The following is a 15,720-nucleotide window of genomic DNA, read 5'->3' as shown; positions in this document are numbered from 1 at the left end:
CACTTTCCATTTTTGAAAAAATCTGTTCTGCCCCAAAAACACGTCAGTGCAGAGTCATTTGACTATATTTAAAGCAGGGAAGTTCCTCTTTCACTCTGAAACTGCTCTTTTGCTCGCAATGAATTTCTTTTCCTTACAACCTCCTTTCTAGACAACCCACGCAATTTGCTTGACCTTTGCTGCTCTGTCTTGCTTTCATTAAGGGAAGATAACACAAGATCATCCATTTTAACAACCCACCTCACTCCGCCATGTCCTGTGATTTATACCTTTTGATTTTCACACTGCTCGCCTGCATCGGCTGCAAAGCATCCAGTGCTGCAGAGACAATGTGCATGGAGATGAGTAACAGCTGTTGGTCCCCCTTGAGATGCAGGAACCGTGGGTGTAGAGGATCATTCTCTGGTGAATACTTGCCTACCGATGGACAACTCTTTTCAGTTTCAAAGGGGTTTCTTTCAGGGGATCTGGAGACCTTTATTGGAGAGATAAGGCAGCTGTCTTGACATGTGCTCGCGGTCACCAGTCACTGTCCCTCCTCCTCCTCACACCCGTGCATCTATGCATCCTCATGCTCTTTCCTGCTGACACCTGGGACTTTGGTAGCCATCAGACCAGCACCGCACTTCACCTCCCAGAGAGCTCGAAGGACAATAAAGTCTCACAGGGGTGTTTAGCAGGTACCAGAGCTAGACAGGGAATAGATAAAAGGATTTTGTCTCTTATGCTTGTACTCTCCATACGGGAATTTGTACACAGTGGTGGGATGATGTTATCTCTATTTGTCATTTGAATTTGGTTGATGTGTGATACCACATGAGAAGGTACCAGGGTTTTTCCAGGGCCACGGGAAAATACTGACAAATAAGATTGATTTTTTTTTTTTTTTTTTTAAGTAAGAGACAAGGAAAAAGTAAGGCAAGGATTTTGATTCAGGGAAGAAGCACCATGAAAACCCAACCCTACACAGTACACCTGGGACCAATAGCAAGTTCCCTACTGAACCAAGTGTACAAATCCCCAGGCACTCTGAGTTGCACAGCAGAATCCCTCACGGGATGGTTGCTCCCCAGCTCCCTGTGAGAGCTGCTCTGTGCCCCAAAGCATACAGAGAGAGCTTGCTTGCCATTTTATTTGAATGGTAAAACATAGACACTGTTCTCATTTATAGAGACAGCTAAGCATTTTTAATCTGTCTAAACTGCATGTCACGGCAGTCAGCTCCACCGATTCTTCTTTGCTTATCAGTATTGAAAACATTGGCTTTTCTAAGTCTGTATTTTGCCATTTCTATAGTTACCAGCACTGTGTTATTTTGCTGCTTCTAGGCTGGAGTCGAGTCTCCGTGCTACAGCAGGTACTGGGCTGGCTCGCTGCCCCCCAGGCAGTGCCCAGTGCCCACAGGTGGGGGCTCAGCCACGGACAGCACAGCCTCATCCCACCCGGTTGTGTTGGACCCTGTGCTGTCCCCCTCGTACTCCCCACCTGCATTTGTTGTGACAGCCCTGTGGTGCTCCCTGGCACTCTCTGCTTACAGAATTTGCTCTTATAGGAAAGGGAAAAAGTGTTCACCAGCTTGTGGCTTGCAGCAAATCCTGCTCTTTCTCTCCCAATGAGGCTACCGAATGCATCCACTGCCCGCCTGTATCTCCTGAGCCACAGACAGGCAGAGAACGTGGTTTGGTCTCACTCGCAGTCCCATGTGGATGGAAAGACCCAAACCTCATACACCATTCCCCAGGGTCCATGCATGTGCACCTCAATGAGACCCCAGGGAGGTACGTGCTCCTGTCTCACAGGGTGCACACCTGCGCTGTCCTCTGCCCACCATGGACTCCAGGCTGCAGAGCATTTCTCATGGGACACCTCACCACCTGTGCTTGCTGTCTTTGGGCTAACAGATAGCTTTGAATCTCATTTAAATGGTCAGATTGGCCAACCGTGTAATATGTGCCTTTACCACCCTGCAAGTAGTACATCCCTGAGTTTCCTGACAAGATACTGTGGAAGCTGCAGCTCCCATGTGGTCCCAGGGACCCTGTTCCTGCCAGGCTGGCCCTGTGGTCACCCAGGGCTTTCTCTGGGAGCGGGGCTAGGCAAGAAGGAGGATGGCACTGAGCTGGCTGCACCTGTGCTGCTCCCCATCATGGCTCAGCAGCTGGGATAAGTGTGATGCTCTTGCGCATCTCCACTGCCCTGGGAGGCTGCAGTAGGCAATTTGAAGGGGTGTTTCCCTGCGTGTCATGGTCCCAGGCTCTGGTTGACTCTTGTGCAATCACCAGACACATGCAAGTAAGTACATTTAATGGACTTCCCTGATATCCACTGAGTAGACTCTTCTACATAACAGATCGGTTTATTTTCAGTTAAACTGAAAAGCCTTCTTAGAAATTTTAAACACTCAGCATATCAGCTATGATTTTTGTCTAACCTGAGCTAAACCATCTAACCTTTCCACCATATACTCACTGCAGAATGTAACTGCCATTCATTTCCAATTAATTTGGACATGTTCCTTCTAGAAACATTGCCAGACCTGCTCTTTTTTTACCTTCTTTCTGCAAGGTTTTCTTATGACTTCTCTTAGAATAAGCACTGTTACAAGATTCATGAAATTCAGAATTTAAAACTACCTTGCGGGGATTCTTTCTTAGGGATTAATAATTCATCCAGAAAAGTAAACAATCCTTATATGTGCTAGTTTCAATAAGAAAGTACTACAGATGAGACTCACTTCAAATTAGTACAAGAGAGATGCAAGGCATTCATTTTAACAACACACTCCACAAAACCCCAGGGTTGTGCATTGCAAGCCTGTACTAAGGCTTCCTAGGGTTCTAGCTGCTATGTTTTTCAATAATTCAAAATTCCGTTCGCTTTTTTTGAAGTGCTGTAGTTTCCTATCTATATTCACAGTACATACCTCTAGCAGTTTCAGTATATGCTTTCCACAGATTACAGTAAATAAAAGCTATAGCTGTGAAGGGTTAGAACTGAGGGAGATTCCTGATGAACTACCTGCCACAACCAAAATCCTTGACTTCAGCTTCAACGTGATCCCTTCCCTCCAGAATTCAATCTTCTCTGCGCTGAAGTCTCTTCTCTACTTGGACTTAACAAGGTACAGGAGAGCGTCCTCACTTCTGCACATCAGGTTGGTCAAAGCCCCAGCTTCTGGAGCCCACTAGAGAAGCATCTCTCTCACTTCACAAGGAAACCACCAGTAGCATTGCAGACAGCTGTGAAGTATTTTGCTAAGAAGAGATTGATACAACTGAGCAATATCCAGGCTTCTCCTCTGGTGACAATCGTTTGCAGCGCAGTGGGTGAAATACGCATTTTCCACATACTATTGCTGCTAAGACAGTAGAGACAGCAAAGTCACTAAAGCAATTTTTTAAATCCCTAAACCCTAGACAAAGATGGGTTTGGTCCTTGTAAATTCCCAGCTTTTTCTATAGGAAGAGAAATTTTCATTTTATTAAGACAGACACTAAAAACCATGTTTCCCTGACTTCTACAAATGCCTCCACATGCCCATAATTTCAGGGCAGGTTTTTCTTCTCACCAGGACCCTGTATTTCAGTGTGACTTTACAAATACCAGGCAAGCATCCCTGGAAAAGACAGACACTTTTATGCTAGTGAAGGCAACTGATCATGAGTTCTTATGGATGTGAAGTGCAGTTTAGGTTATCATGTATACAGCAAGAGTTTTGAGAGAAGCCACTGATGCTGGTTTCTGTTGCTTTCTCAAGGTGTCAGATCAACTGGGTGTACAAAGGCACCTTTCACAGCAACAAGCAGCTAAAGGTAATCGAGCTGACTGGAAACTTGCTCATGTTTCTGTCTGACACAGCACTCACTGGCCTACAGTCCCTGAGGCAGCTTGTCTTAACACAGACAGGAATAACCAGTAGGTCCTTTATTCCAATGACAGATCTGGACAGCTTGGATACCCTCAGCTTGGGCAGCAACCACATCTCTTCACTGCGGCTTCCTCCCAACTTCCCCACTCAAAACCTCAAATACCTTGACTTCAAAATTAACAACGTAAGAGCGATCACAGCAGCAGATGTTCACTTTCTGCAGAAGACCAGCAATATAACTCTCATCTTTAAAGGCAATGACATTACATACATTGAACCTGAAGCTTTCCAGTCTCATTTCTACAGTTCGGACTTTGGGGGCTGTGCTGACATCCCTGAGATCCTGGCAGGGATACAGAATTCCACAGCCCAGACCCTTTGGCTGTGAACATTTCATGGAGTGGAAAGGAGGTGCATATAAGCCCAAATGTTTTACAAGGCCTCTGTAATGTCTCTGTCAAGGATCTCTACCTGCAAATACTGCAAAAACCTAAACGCTGACACATTTCAGTGCTTGACCAAGCTCTAAAAGCTGGACCTAACTCAAACCTACATCAGTGCACTGCCCCCTGGCATCAGTGGCATGAGCTCACTGACGGAGTTAGTTCTCAACACGAGCACCTTTGAGCACCTCTGCAACATCAGTTCTGCCTTCTTCCCCTCGCTCACTCACCTCCACATCAAGGGAAACTCACAGGTCCTGCAGCTGGGCTCTCGCTGCTTGGAGAAACTAGCAAAGCTTCAACATCTTGATTTAAGTTAAGAGTCGTATTGAAAGGTTTGACTGCTGCAACGAAGCGCTGAGCGGTTTGAGCAGTCTTCAGAAGCTGAATCTGAGCCACAACACACAGCTCCACCCCCAAGACATGCTCATTAAGGACGGTGCTAACCTAGAGCTGCCGGGCCTGGCTTTCACTCCTCTTCATATCAACACTGAACAAGGTCCATTCTGAAACTTACATCTCTTGCAAGTGCTGCATCTTTCCTCCTCCCACATTGACACTAGCATTCAGCATCTCTTTCAAGGCCTGGAAAACCTCATGCTCTTGGACCTTAGTCAAAATAACTTTGAGTTGGGGATCACGCCAAAAGACAAACTGTTCCAACAGCTATCCAATTTAGAGGTGCTAATTTTATCATCCTGTGAACTGACAGCAATAGGCAGCCAAGCATTTCACAGCCTCAAGAAGTTATGGCATGTTGATCTGAGCCACAACAAACTAATTGTGTTCAGCACAGATGCTTTTTCAAACCTCAAGAGCATTTATCTCAATTCTGCACACAACAGGATCTGTGTTGCTCCACGTGACAAGCTGGCATCCCTATCTGGTCACTGCATAATCAATTTAAGTTACAATCCTCTGGACTGCACCTGCTCCAATATTGGTTTAATCACCTGGTACAAGCAGAATCTGGATAAAATTGAAGACCCTGAAGGAACGAGATGCTCTGAACCCAAATTGCTAGCTGGGGCTCAGCTGGCCACCATCTCGCTCTCCTGTGGGATCAACACAGCAGGAGTCATTGCGGATGTCCTGGCCATTTTATCTTGTGGTGTCATCTTCATCTGTGGTGCTCGCTATTTCAAGCTAAATTACCAGTAAATATAAGCTTACGATGGAGATACAGAAAAAATGTACAGCAGTTGTATTAAGATGAAAGACAACCTACTGTTTTTGTTTGTGACTTGCATTTTCTTAACTTTTCTAATGTAATTTCATTTGTATTATAACTTAGAAAAATAATAAACATTTATTTGAGAACTGGAAAAATAAACTATGACGTGAACATTGTACATGAATAAGAGAAATACCAGTTCAACTCAATGTTAGCCCTGGTGACCCAGCTACTACAGCTACTGCACCTGTAAAGGGAAGATCTAAGGGCCAAATGAAAAACAGAAAAGCAAACCTTGACCACCATTCCCTTCCACCCCACCAAAAAAAAACCCAAACCAAACCAAACCAAACATGACGAAACAAACAAATAAAAACCCACAAAAAAACCAACCAAACAAAAACCTAACACCAAACCAACCAAACCCTCACCTTACCAAAAGCCTTTGAAAAACGATGTTCTTGAAGCGCTGGCAGTAGCATAGCCTGCTCTGCTAAAAAACGTCAAACTTTCTGTGAAGAAATGGCACAACATCCGTAGTTGCATAAGAGCTACTCCTGCAGGACTGACAGGAACAGTCTGCATCATCTCTCCAATACCTTTAAAATATTTTTGATCCTTAGGAAGTTCCTCACTGTTGACCATCTGTCCATCCCTCAGGCTGGCATAGGCCCTGCTCTTCTACTATTTTCTAGACTCAATATGAGACTTTCCCATGCCAGCCTGAGCAACCTGCTTCCTCCAGCAGCTGCCCAGGACAGAAAACCAGAGACTGCAAAGGGGACAGTGCAGTGGGGAGCAGCAACTGCATCCCACAGGTGCTCCTGGCCTGTGTCCCTGGTGTGAAAGGAGTCTCTTCACTCCAATGGGATATGCAACAGCTAGGTGGAAAAAAAAAAAAAGACTTGTTATTATTTACTTTTGCTAAACAATCAAGTCGCTTTTTCTGCCATTATACGTGCATAAACTCAGTGGTATGACAGAGTATGTGCATTTGACCAAGGGTCTGATGGGAGCTTGCTGTGCCAACTCGTCTGCCCTGCATTACCACAGAGTGACTCACGGCACTAGTGCTTTGGTAACAGGCTGACCATGATGTACAGACACAACCTCCTGGAAGGGTATGACCCTTCTGTCTCCATGGCAGAGCATGCCCCACGGGGAGTCTCACCCTGCCCAGCACATCTCCCCGGTGTGCTAAGCTGGGAGCTGTGGTTGCTCACTGAGACATGGAAGGTGAGCTCTGCCTCACAACGTTCTGTGCGGGACTCCAGACTGAGCTTCAGCTCCTGCCCCAAAGGCATTTCCTTGACATTTTCCTCCGTAACATTCTGACTAGCTAATATTTCTAAGATGCCTGCTGGACTAGAAAGTTTTTGCTCATTTCTGAAGACACTGCTGACAAGAATCCCAGGTAAGGAATACCTTTCTTATTCGAAAAGCCCTTTTACCATCTGTTGCCATCACTCTAACAGAACTTGGATTCTTGCAGCTTTCAGATGCCTTCACATTGTGTGTACCACCTGCCTTATCTCACAGCTTCTCCTCCTCCTGCCTTTGTAGCTGTGAGCTTCCAAAGGGCAGGTAGGGAGAGATGTGTGATGCTTCTTCTACAGCTGCACATTGAACACTGCAGGATTTCAGGTACCAGGACATTGTCTCTGCTCACAACTCTCCACACTCCCTGTTTCTGCAGCTGCTGACACACTCCATCGACAGCTGCAGAACACCAACGCTGCACAGGCTGGCAGCATCAGCCACTTGAGGGGAAAACTGCACATTGGGCTGATGCTTTTTAAATGCCTTTTTGTTGGGAGAGAACAAAGGATTTAAACATTACAAGTTTCTGAAATGCTACCCAGTGTTGTGGCGTAGACACATGTAGAATCAAAGATGGCTGATAAGGTGAAATGATGAGTGTGTTCCTGTGCAATACATACTTACACATAAAATATTATAGACAGACTTTTCTGTGACCCATCCTTTTCCCTCTACACAACTTGGTTTTGATGACAGTATCTCCACCTGTCGGCCTTTTTGTTTTCTCTGTGATTTACTTTACAGTATCATCTCTGCTTTATTTCCCTCCAAAACACAATTTATAGGAAATGACGTAAAAAACGCTGCTGAACAGCACGCACTGTGCGTTTCAGGATACACGAATCCAAAATACAGGCATTGATTATTCTGAAGGAAAATTTATATATGGCTATAAAACATGAAAATGTCCAGATTATATGTTAGTGTTATTAATTATACATTAAAACTTGTTGAAGTACAAAAATTAAGCTTTATGGAATTACAAGCAAGAATATATACGGATAGATTTATTTTCCTTTGTAGAATTTGTTTGCCCAATCAAGCTCTGATCTGAATGCAGTCCCTGGTTTCCAGGTGGGTCTTTCATTGTTTTCAAATGCAGCTGGAGAGCCGGTGCACAAAGAGAACAAGGGACATCGCCTGAGGTGAATGGTGCCTAACAGGACTGAGCCCACCACCATCCTGGCTCCTGAACTACAGATGTCACTTAAGTCATGGCACAACACAAAACTGAAAAATAGGAATTTTATCAGTATTTACACAGAGAAGAAACTCAAGCAGATCTTACCTCACAAATCTCATTTCAGATACTGGTAATAATCTTTATTCCAATTGGACAAACCAAAACTCAGAGCCAAGCTCTTCCTTCCCTAACAATACCAGTAAGATGCAAGTCTATTTTTCAAAGAGGATTTTACTCCGAACAGGATGGTTGAAGAGGCCATTTTCTAAATCTGTTGACTTAAAAAAATATATCCTGATGTCGACGATGCATCTTATAAGCATTTATTACCAGTGCACCCATTTTGCAGAGTGTCTGCCTTCTGCTGGGTTGCGGCAAGTTGGAAAGGCTGGGGGTGACCCACAGCTTCCCCTCACCCATTGGTTTCAAACAGAGAGCAAAGCAGCAGAAGCAATGCTGTAACACCACTGCACCTGGGTTTTGTATAGAAGAAAACCACAAAGAAAACAATGCAATAATAAAACGTGAACAAAAATAACCATCCCTTCTGGGTAAACAGCTCCTGGCACGTGCCAACCAGCTGTGCAGAGCTACTGGCATTCGAACACAAAAAACACGTGCATTTTAATAGACGCTGCTTGTCTAGAAGAAGTGGAAAGATGAAAATCAGGGGAGCAATAATCTTGCCCTGTTGCTCCTTGTGCCTAAAGGATTTTTCTTCATCAAAGAGGTCACTGGATACCAAGGTGCACTGGTCCATCTCCCCTGTCTGGTTCAGTGCATCTATTTTATCTTCTATTGTAAGAAAAAAAAAAGATTAAAGAGATATTCAATTATATTCAAGGGCAAGAGATTTCAAAACTGATGAAAATATGGCATTTACAGATGTTGCAAAAATTTGTTAAGGATAAAAATTTAGTGTGAATAAAAAAAACCCAAACACAAAGTCTGGGTATTTTGAGAAGGTATTAAAACCCTAAGTGACCTACTTTAATGAATGACGACAAGTTTTGGAGGAAAGATTGTCACAATACAATCTATTGCCATTGTGAGCTACCAGTCAGGATCTGCCATCTGTCCTCACTCTGTGCCTACGTATCCTACAGCAGAGCAGCAGTTCCAGCCACTGCTGGGACGAGATATCTGCTGTGCTCACCTCCCTGACCCCAAACTCCACTGCACTTCCTGACGCACAATCTTTAGCCACCATGTGCCGTAAGGGGTGCGCTGATTTGGCCACAGAGAAGAAGAACAATGTGCCCACCTTGGAACAGAGCAGAGATGTACCCCAAGGTACAGAAGTGAAAGCAGTTCAAGGAAAAATGCTAACACAACAGTGTTTCATGCTCAATTTTTATTTCAACGTTATGCAACTGCATAAGTATAAATAATCGTGTTCAATATACAACAATTATGACATCCATAAGGAGTTTCTTAGAGAAAATAAGACTGCAAACACTTTATTGCACAGACCCTAACGATTTTTTTAAATTTTTTTTTTTTTTTTGTAAGCTGAGGAATCTACAGCAGGAAGTCTACAAAAGAACACATCAGATCTACAATCACATAAAGACTGACCAAGTAGAACACAAGCAGGAGGATCTCTAACAGCTCACTGATCAGGTAAACACCAACAAACAGGTACTACACAAACACAAGCTTAAGCACTGTTACACTTCAAAAATGCAAAGAACTTAGTTGTCGGAAGTGATGATGAACTATACAAAATATACATGAAGTTCTACTGTAAACAAATAACTAGATGTGCTTTAAAGGAAAGAACAGGAGAGCTGAAAAAATGCAGAAGACTGTAAACTAGGAAATACCTCCCAGACAGAAATGTTATTTCGAAGTGCATTAGCGTTCATTTGTTGTAACTGCCAAAGCACAGGTGAACTGTAAATGTCGAGACCATTTTATCTTTAAAACTGCACAAAAATTATTATCTGTTGCTCACTAGCTCCTCTGTGAATGCAAAGGCAGTATGAATGTTTAATCGCCATGAGAAAAAAAATCAGAAAGACTTATTTGTGATATTATCTTTCCATGACAGGTTTGCTGTAATCCAACTCAACTAATGAGTATAATAAAGTTTTCACCAGAGGGAAATGAATTCTGCACACTGTCAGTTGTCATATAAATCTCCAAGTCAAGATTACACTGTGCTTTTATGAACTATTTTCTAGCTTTCAAGACAGAAAGACAACCTGTAAGCCCTGATGAAACAGGTAAGGGCCTAGCTCTACCTTGTGTACATATAACAGAAATAAGCAAAACTAGCATTCTATTGATCCCCATCATTAAAAAAACACGTGTCTGCAAGGTTATTTTGTAGTGCTTCTGTACATGTTTCAAATTCTACCTTTCATCCTTCACAACAAACTAAATACCTCCACACTAAAATGATCGAAGTCTACACGTTCCACAGTATACAAAATTTAAATAAGGCTTAGCAAAAGTAAAAAGACAGTAACATTCTAGCACCAAATAGCTCCAACAAGTTCCTTTGTTACAAAATGCTTCTTTTATAATTACAGTATTAACTTTTTTTTGCATACAAATAAAAAGATTGTTATGAAATGTATGGAGCTACTCAATGCATTTAGAAATTAACATGAAACCCGGAATTACTTGCTAAAAAACAGCAAGTTAAGTCTACAACATAAGGCCCCAGCTATGTATCAGATGTCCTGAACTTTTTGAAGATATGACACTGAAACTGCTTTTTTCCTTTTACCTTGTCAGAAAATAAAACTATGAAGCTAATTATGCAGACTTGTATGCCATGATAATATGTATTCTCTCAATGTAATAAAGAATAGAGATGAACATACTAGTGCTGCAAGTCATGTGCTTATACTTGTGCCTCACACTGCAAGGGCCTAAATTTAAAAAGCTCAAAGAACTCAAGAGAGGACTGCAGCAAAACCTGAGCACACGGCATGTGCTTCAGAGAATCAGCCTTGTCTGAGGTCAAGGACACAGAACACACTCCCAGCAGACAAGAACCATCACTTCACCACAGAACACAACTCCTGCTGGGACGCACTGGTAACCAACTGATCCTCTTGCAGCTTTACAGACACCTACCCTAAGAGACAGGCTTTCTGCGGTAGGGAGATGCAGTCAGGTCTGGTGTCAGATCTGGTGAAGCAGTCAGCCAGGTACAGCACTATCAAAACTGGATTATTAAAAATATATGTAAAAACTTACAATAAGTCACCATATTTATTCTTTACTAGTATTTTTTTAACCTCCAACTAGGATTTTTAGTAAGTAAAAATGTGGCCTGTTTTTATTTTCCAGTCAGACCAATGCTTGTGCATGTCCATGCCAGGTCTGAGTTCTAATAATTGTTTCATATTTTGAGTATGGCAAATAAGTGGCAAAGCAACTGTCTTAAAAAAGGGGAGAGTAAACAACGCAATCAGCAGCAAAGTATATATGCTACATTCAAACCCCAAACACACCACTAGGTATTTACAAAGGAAATCTTTTCTTCAACAGCTCTCAGCTGTAAAGGTATTCTTGTACAAATACTATATGGTAACAGTTTTACCGGTTACAATTAGGAAGGCATTTTGAAAAAAAGTCTTCTCTTTACATATCCCCTTTCTTCAGTGAATGAAAGCTTGGCTGCACAAAGACACGACACAGTGATGGTTCAAAGGTAGTCCAGTATATTGACATTGTTTCAGCTAGTCTTGAATTCACACGTGCCAGGTGTTACACACTTAACAGGATTTTTTGTGAGGACTGCTCCGTGAAGCTTCCTTTCCCCGCCGCTGCCTAGCCGCGTCTTTGTCATTAGAAAGTGCGTTAGGGCGGTCAGGTGTGGTAGCTGACCTGGGTAAATCTCTACCTACATTCTGTTTTCTTGAAGCAGACTGCTGAGCCTGAACGGCATCTTTTCCCTTTACATCCACAGTGTTAACACAAAAAGACTTTTCTTGATTTCCTGGTTTTCCTCCAAGGTTTGAAGCAGGGTGGTGGGTTTCTACTACAACAGCAGCACTGTGCAAGGCCATCAGTGAAACACTTTTAGTAATTTCTGCCTTACTGATCCCCGAGGAAGTGTTGCTTTTCTTATTTAGCTCCTTGCATGTTGCAGGAAGCTCAGGTGAGCCTGCTTTAACCTTTGTTGAAGACGCATCACCCTTCGCTGAAGACAAAACAGATACTTCTTGTCTACATTCAGATAAATTGGCTGTATAAGTCAGTGGCTTTCCTGGTGTTGCAGCCACACGACAGGAACTCTGCCCACTGGCAGCTGACGAATGTTTTATTGCAATCTGCTTGTTTGCATCCTCTGGCTGTTTTTGATTAACTTGTCCTTTCCCTTTTGAATCTTGAGAGCTTTTGCTACTTGCGGTAGCTTTTTCTGCTCCTTTCCCTCTGGCATCGCAGTTTGTCAGGCAAAGGGTAGGCTCCACTTTCCCACTGTCAAGCTGAACATAAAGTGCATCAGTGCATGTTTTTCCTTCAGGTCTTTTGTCTGCAGAGATCACCTGGTTACTAGGACTTCTGTCTGCCTGTTTGCTCAGCACGAGAGAGTCTTTCACAGTGGAAAACTTTGGAGACACAGTTTGTTTTTCACTGAGGTGAAGTTGTTTTTGATTAGGAGATTCCACCAAGCCTGCTGGTTCCTGCATCTGCATAGAACTCTCTGGGCCTGCTGGTACGGGGCTGACAGCAGAGCATTTGGGTTTGGTGTCAAGAGTGATGCTGCTCATTTGGAGGGTAGCTACTGAGCTGTGCTCCGAACTCACAGGCCTTTCAGTCTGCATGTGTTCATCGCTCATTTTTGTCAAACAGCCTGACACAGAACAAAGGGGATCTAGCACATTTTTACTGATCAGTTTCCCATCTTTCCGAGAGCTGGTAGACGCCTGAATAATAGTTTCTTTTTCTTTTACGGTTGGAGTGCATGGTTTCTGTGACGATGTCTGTTTATCTAAGTACTTAGACTTAGAGGAACTCATTTCAGAGACAGGTCTGTGTTTATTACTGCTGCTTTCCACACAGGTAGCAGCAGGCTTCACGTGTTCTTGAACATCTACAGCACAGTTTCTGCTTACAGTGTCTCTCACAGCAGGGGAGCTTGAAGTGTGAGGCTGCTGCCGAGGAACTCGGCTTGTCTGCTCTTTCTCAGTAGTTTGAAGCCTTATGTCAGTGAACTGTTTCTCGTCTTTCTTTCCTAAATCTTTGGCATTGTCCTTCTGCACAGAGGAAACCAGTGCAGACTTCTCATTTTTAGGACTGCAATCTGTTGAGGCTTGCATGGGCCATCTGGATGGAAGGGCTTCACTCTTTGATTCTGTGGTAACTTTCTTAGATTCACTGAAGACTTTCTGTGTGGCTACGTCCCTTTCCACAAAACTACTAGCAGTACTGCTGTCATCTTTGCCTTGCTGTTTCAGTGACTCTCTGCCATCCCTAGGTTGTGCCTTGGGGGCAGCTGCCTGCATTTTTCCTTGCATCTGAGATGGAATGGCAAAATCAGCACAGGTTTTTTCATTGCTTTTGCAGCTTGTTATCAGGACATCCGAGACAGATGCCTTAAGAGATGACTCCCTGATCACCTCCACCTTTGCATGGATAGGCTCGCAACTTCTCTGGACTACTGGCTGTTTGGCAGGCAACTCCTTCTGTATTTGCTTCTCTTTTCCCACAGCTTTTTCAGGAGTGCTTTGGACAGCTGAAAGTTTGAAGTATGTTTGAGTAGCTTTAATACTCTGAGTAACACAAGTCTTCATCTCCATTGAACTGTCCTTCTGTTTTGAAGGGGAGGTATCTTTCTTTTGAACACCTTCAGTAACAGAAATGTTGCCTTTAGTAGCTGGGCCTGAAATCTTTTTCTCTGTCACTACTTCTGCAGCCACAGGGGTGACTGGTGGATTTGGACAACTCTTGCTTGTTTGCAGAACGTGAGGCTCTGATACATTGACTTTGCCAGATTTTGGATAGTTTAACAACTGCTCCTTCTGACAGGCCAGTTCTGCCTTCCCACCACTCCCCTGTGGTGCTGGGGTTTTAGGAGATCCTCCATCACTGCTGGTGCTCTGTCCTTCTGGCAGCACGCACAAAGGCAGTTCAGTTTTCGAAGCTTGTGGCCCAGAAAGTAAAGCAATGTCCAGTGTGCCTTCTATTGGCTTTAAACAGGAAACAGACCTCCCATCAAGTTTATATTCTGAAGGACTTTTTCTGACGGGAGCCTCAGTGGAGATAAGGGTTGGTTTTTCCATACTCGTGTCTGCTCGGCCGTTCAAGGTCTTGAGAGGAACGAAAGAAACTGAGCTGATCTGAGCAGCATGTGCACTGCCAATAAACGCTCTGCCATCGGCAACTGCAGTGGAGTCCTGCTGTATGTTTATGGGCCTGCCTGTATTAAACTGAAGACATTCATGAACATTTGATGTCAATTTTGGCTTTAGCACTGGACAGACACTGTCATCTTTTTCTTCAGCTGACATTTTCTTTCTAAAATAATCAATATTTGAAAGTTTACCATCTAATCTTTCAAATTTGACAAATTCTTTTGTTGGTGCATTTTTATCTGTGTTTTCTCCCTTTCCATTTAGCATCCTGTCAGAAGACTGAGGTAGCGCATCTTGCAGTGTACATGGAGGGGAAATTCTTTTGAAGTCATAAGAAATATGACTGAGTTCATTAGGTGGATGCCCATGACATAACATCTGTGCATCTACACCAACACCATCATTTGATCTCAAGCTTGCATTTTTTTGAAGGGTGTCTTTGAGTATGCCACCAGCTGACTGGGTCTCCAAAGCAACAATTTTTGTTTCAAATGGATTTGATCTTTCTAATACCTTCTGGAATGCTTTTTTGTCTTTTTCTTCCAGTCTCAAGGTATTAGGGTTTTCTTGTTCACTGCTGGGTTCATGTATAGCAGCATTTGCTTTTTCAGCAAAATCTTGCTTTTTCATAACTATCTTCACCTTCAGCTTCTCTCTGTCCAGCTCATCGATGGATTCTTGCCTACCTAATTTTCGGGAGATGGGTCGTTTCAAGCAGCCCTGCTCTGCAGGCCTGACTCGTGTGAGTGATGGCATGTCACACACATTCTCCTCCAAGCTCTGAAGAGTCACTTCCCTTTGCGACAATTCTCTATTCACTTCTTCCTGGGTCACTTCCAGACTGTGTTTTCGTGAACATAAGTGTTTCTTATCACCACCATAAGATGGTGCAAGTTTCTCTTCAGATTGGACTCTCTTTAACAGTGGAGATCTTGGTGGCTCTGCACTCTTTGGCCTAACAATATGCCTCACAATAGTTGGAGGGGAGTGCATTTTGCTAGGAAAAGACTGAGCAATTTTTGTATTTCCAATCGAATGTCCTAACAATGGTGATGGGGATCGCTGAGGGGATGTTGGCTGGGGTGTTGGAGAAGGTGTCCGTGCAAGAGGAGAGAGAGGAATGCTGCCAGCTGATTTGCGTCTTCCTGATCTGTATCTTTGCCCACCAAGCTTTGGACCCAAGCCATGGAGAGTGCTGGGTCTTATGTGTCCTGAACCAGCTGGAGAATTTGGAGCACTTGAACTAGGGGAGCTACTCTGAGAAGAGTTAGTACCTGTGAAAAGAACAAACAAAGAAACCATACATAAGATTAATAATATTTTTTTAACTTGTCTAAATGCTCATGAGACACAAAACCTTCACTGGTTCAAGAGGTCTACGTGCCATCCACTGCCACAATGTTCCAAAATTTGGA

General features: G+C 43.4%; 2 protein-coding genes across 18 annotated transcripts in view; one reads left to right on the top strand and one right to left on the bottom strand.

The window, feature by feature from the left end:
- The first annotated feature begins 251 nt into the window (after positions 1 to 251).
- Positions 252 to 5,472, top strand: CD180 (CD180 molecule). The gene is given in 6 exon segments (XM_065861535.1): positions 252 to 336; positions 2,950 to 3,121; positions 3,758 to 4,266; positions 4,269 to 4,344; positions 4,346 to 4,628; positions 4,630 to 5,472. Coding segments are annotated over 6 exon segments (1,968 nt in total).
- Positions 5,473 to 10,749: 5,277 nt separating this feature from the next.
- The window catches only part of MAST4 (microtubule associated serine/threonine kinase family member 4), a 313,227-nt gene continuing 308,256 nt past the window's right edge, over positions 10,750 to 15,720 (bottom strand). For all 17 annotated transcript variants that reach the window (XM_065860149.2, XM_065860150.2, XM_071802651.1 and 14 more), the window contains one exon: positions 10,750 to 15,579. In XM_065860149.2, the coding sequence (XP_065716221.1) occupies positions 11,723 to 15,579 (3,857 nt within the window). In that variant the 3' untranslated portion in view covers positions 10,750 to 11,722. The remainder of the gene's footprint in view (positions 15,580 to 15,720) is intronic.

The sequence above is a fragment of the Patagioenas fasciata genome, chromosome Z (assembly GCF_037038585.1).
Source record: "Patagioenas fasciata isolate bPatFas1 chromosome Z, bPatFas1.hap1, whole genome shotgun sequence".
In the NCBI taxonomy this organism is placed as follows: Eukaryota; Metazoa; Chordata; class Aves; order Columbiformes; family Columbidae; genus Patagioenas; species Patagioenas fasciata.
The sequence above is the reverse complement of the archived record's forward strand: the minus strand, read 5'-3'. Positions and strand labels throughout refer to the sequence as shown.